Source organism: Manihot esculenta, chromosome 12 (assembly GCF_001659605.2).
Source record: "Manihot esculenta cultivar AM560-2 chromosome 12, M.esculenta_v8, whole genome shotgun sequence".
Classification (NCBI taxonomy): Eukaryota; Viridiplantae; Streptophyta; class Magnoliopsida; order Malpighiales; family Euphorbiaceae; genus Manihot; species Manihot esculenta.
In genome coordinates, this window is record NC_035172.2 from 8,170,658 (window position 1) to 8,177,038 (window position 6,381).

Sequence of the window (6,381 nt, forward strand, 5' to 3'; positions counted from 1 at the left end):
ATAAAAATCAAATAGTAATATTTTTTAAATTTTAATTAAAAACTGAAAATTTTCATTAAAATGAAAGAAAATTCTTTTAAATAATGTTGGATCATTAATTCATATGATTGAAATCAAAATCCGCATTTTTTATACTTTCATTTTGGAAAACTTAATATATAAGAAAAATTATTTAAATAAAATTTTAGATAATCATGAATAATTTCTATTTTTCAAGTAAATTGTTTTTTATTTAGAAAATAAAAAAGTAATAAAAATTAATTAAATTAATAAAAATGTTAGGTTGGATTTCCATTTCTATTGCCTTTTGGTAGATTTTAAATACCATTCACAATTTGACATAATTAATAAAAAATTGAATTTATATATATGTATATTTTTAAAGTTTTTACTGATATTATATGATTTTATTTAAATTTATGATTTTATTTAAATTTTAACTTTAATTTTATAAATTATTAAACAATAAATATTAAAAAATTATAAAAAGTAAGTGTAAATAAAATATTTATTTATGGATTATTAGGGATTTAACTTAATAAAAAATTAATTTATTGTGTGGGTATGTACATACATTTTCTCTTTAATTTTCTTATATTTAATATTATCTAACAATTTTTATAAATTAAGTTATTTATATAGTTTAAATATAACTCTTTTAACTATTAAATATTTCCATTTCAAAAAAAAAATTATTAAATATTTATTAATAATATTATAAAATAATCAAGTGATCTACCAATATGATTTAAATAATTTAATAAGATAATTATAGTGTATTCTATTTAAATAGGTTATATATGTATGTGTATTTATTATTTCAGTCATTAAGTATATTAATTAATTTATAATTATATTAATGAATCACATATTAATAATATAATATATTGTTATACATGAATTACACATATATTTTTTTAATTAAAATTATATAATTATTAACTATATATAAAATAATATCTTACTGGAAATTATATATATTATATTTTAATATTATTATTATTATTTAAATGTTAATATTATTATTATTTTTTATTATTTCGATGTTAGTTATTCACTATTTTAAAATAAATTTAAGAAAATTATAATTTTATTTATAAAAATCAAGATTTGAATTAAAATTAAAATTAAAAACTTCATAGGTTTATTATTTAAATATTTATTCATCTTTCTTTTTAATGGAAAATAACTATTAGTTTCTATAATTTAAAGAAATCTATTAATTACTATTCATCTTTTCAAAATCACAATTAATTAATTAAAAAATTCCACCGTTTATTTTAGATCAGTACAAGATTTATATTAATTAAAAAATCTCTCTGAGCGTCCAATCTCTCTGGCTCTTTCACCGCTGCCGCCATCCATCATTAACCCGCTAACCATCGTCCGTCGCCAACCATCGTCCGTCGCCATCCACGGTCTGCCACTATACACCGTCCATCGTCCGCCGCCAACCATCGTCCGCCACCATCCACGGTCTGCCGCCATCCACCGTCCACAGGTGCGTCATTTCTCGGCATCACAGTCCACTAGTATAGTGAGATTGAGAAATCAAAATCTCTCTGAGCGTTCAACCTCTCTGGATCTTTCACCGCTGCTGCCATCCATCATCAGCCGCCATCCACCATCCATCATCAGCCGCCGCTAACCATTGTTCGCCGCCGCCAACCATCGTCCGCCGCCATCCACTGCCTGCCGCCATCCACCATCCACAGGTGCGTCCTTCCTCGGCATCACAGTTTATGAGTGAGCCCCTCTCCCTCTCCGATCTTGCCATTATCGACGTTCACTATCCACAGGTGCCCTATTTTCTTGCATGTACTTCGTGAATTTGTTGTGAATTGTTTTATATTTTTAAAATTTTTTTTTTATAAAATTTATGAAATTATCCTCTGTGCCCACTTGACTTTTGTGAATTGTTGTGAATTGTTTTAAGCATGTTCACAATAATTTGTAGTTAAATTAATGGGAGAAACTTTCATTACTTCTTGATGTCAACAAATTAATTTTTTTTTAAATTAATTTTTAGAGTGCTGTAATTTTTTTCTTTTCAAATTAATTTGCAGTGCACCAGCAGTAGGTGCACGTGAAATACTTTGATTCTTCTCGTGAATATCTAATTAACTTAAATTTTGAAATTAAAAAAAAAAAACCCTAACACAAGGTGAATGATATTTTTTTAAAAAAAAGTTCAAAGGAGTCATAACAAATCAACTTAAAACATGCATGTATAAAATGAAAGATAAAGGCTTGAAATCAATACCAAGCCTTACTAAGCCAAGCAACAGAAAGGGTAATAGCTAAACTGAAATGGTCTCACTTCGAAATTAAAATTTCAGAGAAGATGGTAGCTCTTGCTGGCCCTCTTAAGTCCGCCATTGTGCTCAGTTTAGTGCTATTTGAGTTGAATGATAGGTTTGCCAATATTGTCAGAGGTAGAGAACATGGAGGCAAAGCCCTCTAAGAAGCTCTCAATCCCATTGAAGATGTTGTGCTTGAAATTAATTTTGCCTTGACTTAAGTAACCTTCCATCTCCTTAACAAAATCAACGAAACGATTCAAATGTGAACCCAACAGAAAACCTTCCATCCTCACCTCTTTGCCAACCAAGTTAAGCAAGTTTCTTATGCCATCTCTCTCATGCCAATCCTGCATTTGAAACATAAATCGTTATATTCTCTCAATAATACTTTTTTTTTCTCTAATTTCTATTTCCTTTAAAATAAATTTTTTATTTTTATCTTTGTAAAAGATAAATGAAATTGTAATATATGATTGGATCACCTTATTATATTGAGAAATCATTCCACAGAGTGGGATCCTTGCATGATGATTAACATGGTTGAGGACAGCTTCTAGCATTTTACCACCAACGTTATCCAAGTATAAGTCTATCCCTTCTGGGAAATACCTATTACCAAAATAATTACACAAAAATCCTTATTTTCTAATTTTTAAAAATAATTATCTATTTAGAAAAATTTAAATCGTTACTTGCTCAATGCTGCATCAAAATCTTTTTCTTTCTTGTAGTTGAAAGCATCGTCGTATCCAAATTCCTCCTTTAACAGCTTTATCTGCAAGATTAACAAATTAAATAACTTCTAAAAAATGGAAAAATATAATTTTTATTTGTATAATATAATTACCTTTTCATCAGATCCAGCACTTCCAATGACTCTGCAACCTTTAAGCTTTGCCAATTGTCCAGCAACCATTCCAACACCACCAGCTGCGGCTGAGATGAACACATTTGCGCCTGCCTTTGCCTCTCCTATCATCTCTATCCCCACCCAGGCTGCAAACCCAGCTACACCTTTACAATTTCCACCATTTTCTCTTAATTAATTCATAAATTCTGAATAATTACATTATAATTAATGCAAATAATAGCAAGGATTGTTAGTTGTTTTACCAAAGCAACTGAGATAGTGTGGCAGGGTTATCCCTTTTGGTGGTTCAATCTTGCTCGTTATCATCCCTGATGGTATGATACAGAATTCAGCAACTGGGATTGCAAAGCTAAGCACATTGTCACCCTCCTCGTAATTTTTGTCTCTTGAACTAATTACTTTTCCAATTCCAACTGAACTTATGGCCTGCACTTCAATGGAGAATTACTATTAAATTAATCGCTTGATTTTCAAAAATATATTACAATGTTCTTAAAGTCTTAAAAAAAAAATAAATGTATAATTTAATTTTTGACCTTTACAAAAAAAATCAATTAACACCCATTTGAAGTTTAAAAATCTAACTATTCAATGTATAAATTTTATAAAATATAATTATCTAACCCTTAACTTTATAAAGAAAATTATAAATTTTATAAAATATAACTATTTAATTTTTTAAAAAATTTAGAGGTAAATCATACGCGCATATATGAATTAAAAATTAATAGAATTGACAAATTACTTGTGACATTAATTCGTCAGCAAATTTCAGAGTAAAATTATTTAAAAATTTAGGATAAATTTACAACAAAACTAACAATATTGAGTTTTATAGCAATTATTTGTTTTATTAATAATTTTTTTTTAAAAAAATAGAAGAATGGAAACTGAATTTATAATTTCAAATGAATTACACATTCTTTTAATCACTTAATTTAGTCAGATTATACAATCAAATATTTAATCTATATATTATTAATTTTTATAAAATTCACTCTAAATATTAGTATAATTTAGAAAAAAACCGTGGATTAATATTATATTTGAAAATTAAGAGAATAATTTAAAAAAATATATTTTAAAAAATTATTTTATTATTTTTAATATTTTTAAACTAAACCATATTAAATATTATTTTTAATATTTGATGACTAATATATTTAATAAATTTTTTAATGATAATTTTAAAAATAATGTTAAATAATAAAAATATTAAATAAATTTAAGAAAAATCGATTTATAATAATTTTAATCAAAATAATATTAAAATAAATTATTATAAAATTATTAATAAAAATTTAAAAAAAATAAATAATAATATAAATAATAATTTTTAAATATATTTAATAGTTAAAAAGAGTAACTAGGTAATTTGTTAAGTTTTTAACCATATAATAATGATAGAGTATATTTGATCAGATATTAAAAGAATAGTTTAATTGATAAAATAATAAAAATATAGGTAAAATTATAATAAAAATAAAGTATAAAATTATTTTTTAATTAATTTTAAAATAAAATATAATGATTTTAGTTAAAATAATATAGCAAGTAACATTACAATTCTGATAATATAAGTAACGGTAGATATAATTGGAATCTGATAATATAAGTAACGGTAAATATAATTGAAGCAATTTTAAGAGGTTAAGTTTTAATTGACAAAAAAATTACACGATATAATTATAATAAAATTAAAAATTCAAACTATTTTTAGTTATTAACTGTTCTTAAACTTAAAAGTTAAATTATATATTTTATTTTTTAAAAAATATATCAAAAGATTTCTCCGGACATTAAAAAAGTGTAATTTTTTTTTGAAAATATTCACATTACACCTTTCGGTGTTTTTTTTTTTTAAACGGAGTTAGGAGAGTAAAATCTAAAATCTCTCATATTTATTTAAATACACTTATCATTATACTAAGTCTATGAGTGCACACCTTTTAATGTTAAAAATAATTTAAAAAGGATAATTTTTTTTAAAATAATTTTGAATGCAACAGTAATAGTGTTTCAAGTTAAAGTAGAGATTTTTAATCTGCTTTTCAAAACCAAATAGATGTTTAAGCTATTCTTAAATGGTTAATCGATCTTAAAAATTTTAATGTTTGTATGTATTTATATTTTAATATTAATTTTTTAATTTTAATTTAATTAATTTAATTTTTATATTTTATGTAATTTTAATTAATTTTAAATTTTTAAATTTAATCATTTATATTACAATTTAATAGTGTAATTGATATGTTATATGTATTATTATTTTTTATAAATTAATAAATAAATGATTAAAAAAAATTAATATTTATATTATTTTGTGTTTTATTTTGAGATAAAATATCAAATATAATATTTTATTATTTTTAAATATAAACTAATTTTACCTATAAAAATAATATTAATTTATATTTAATTATAATTAAATAATATAATAATAATAATAATAATAATTTAACTATTAAATATATAATGGGCAGTTTTAATAATAAATAAATTTTGTTTTATATCAATAATGAAAATTATATAATAGATATATTATTTATAATTATTTTATATATACTGTTAGTCTAAATTAAATAAATATTTATTATAAAATATTTATAATTATTATTGTAAAATAAAATTTATTACTGTTAAATATGTAAATTATATATTTAATAATTAAATTATTTATTTTTAATTTTAATTTTAAAAATCGAATAAAAGTTAATTTTGAATAACTTTATCAAACGATTTATTTATTTATTTTGAAATTAAATTACAAATTAAAAAAACATTTTAATTTAAAAGTTAAAATTAAGTAACGAAATTAAACACCAAATCTAAAAAAAGAGAGTAATTCATTTTTGAAAAACTAATTTCCTCCTAAATAATTTGAAGTTTTTAAACTCTTAAAACAAAACAAATACAAAATCATTTGTGTGAGAGACATCAGACACAAGGTGGAGAACCTGATTGAGTTGGAAAGGAGGCATATCAAGACCATCTTTACGGCCGCACATTTTGGTTCGTAGATAAGGATCAACAGAGATCCAGATGATCTCAACGGCGACATGGCCATCTGGGATATCATCAACGCCTACTGATAGAGTTACACTCCGCATTTTCAGATGATCAGATGATGGAACACCTTCAGTAGCATAGGCTGCCATGTACCATTCCTTGCTCTCCACACTCCTGTCTCCACCCATTCTCTTTTTT

The 6,381-nt window shown here is 23.5% G+C and overlaps 1 protein-coding gene across 1 annotated transcript; it reads right to left on the reverse strand.

Annotated features, from left to right (window-relative positions):
• Nucleotides 1-2,210: 2,210 nt before the first annotated feature.
• Nucleotides 2,211-6,381, reverse strand: LOC110627333 ((+)-pulegone reductase). The gene is made up of 6 exons (XM_021773599.2): nucleotides 6,132-6,381; nucleotides 3,417-3,600; nucleotides 3,151-3,317; nucleotides 2,996-3,078; nucleotides 2,786-2,912; nucleotides 2,211-2,650 (listed from the first exon to the last, which is right to left on the reverse strand). Exons 1-6 carry the CDS (start codon nucleotides 6,369-6,371, stop codon nucleotides 2,396-2,398), a joined length of 1,056 nt encoding a protein of 351 aa, XP_021629291.1. The 5' UTR covers nucleotides 6,372-6,381; the 3' UTR covers nucleotides 2,211-2,395.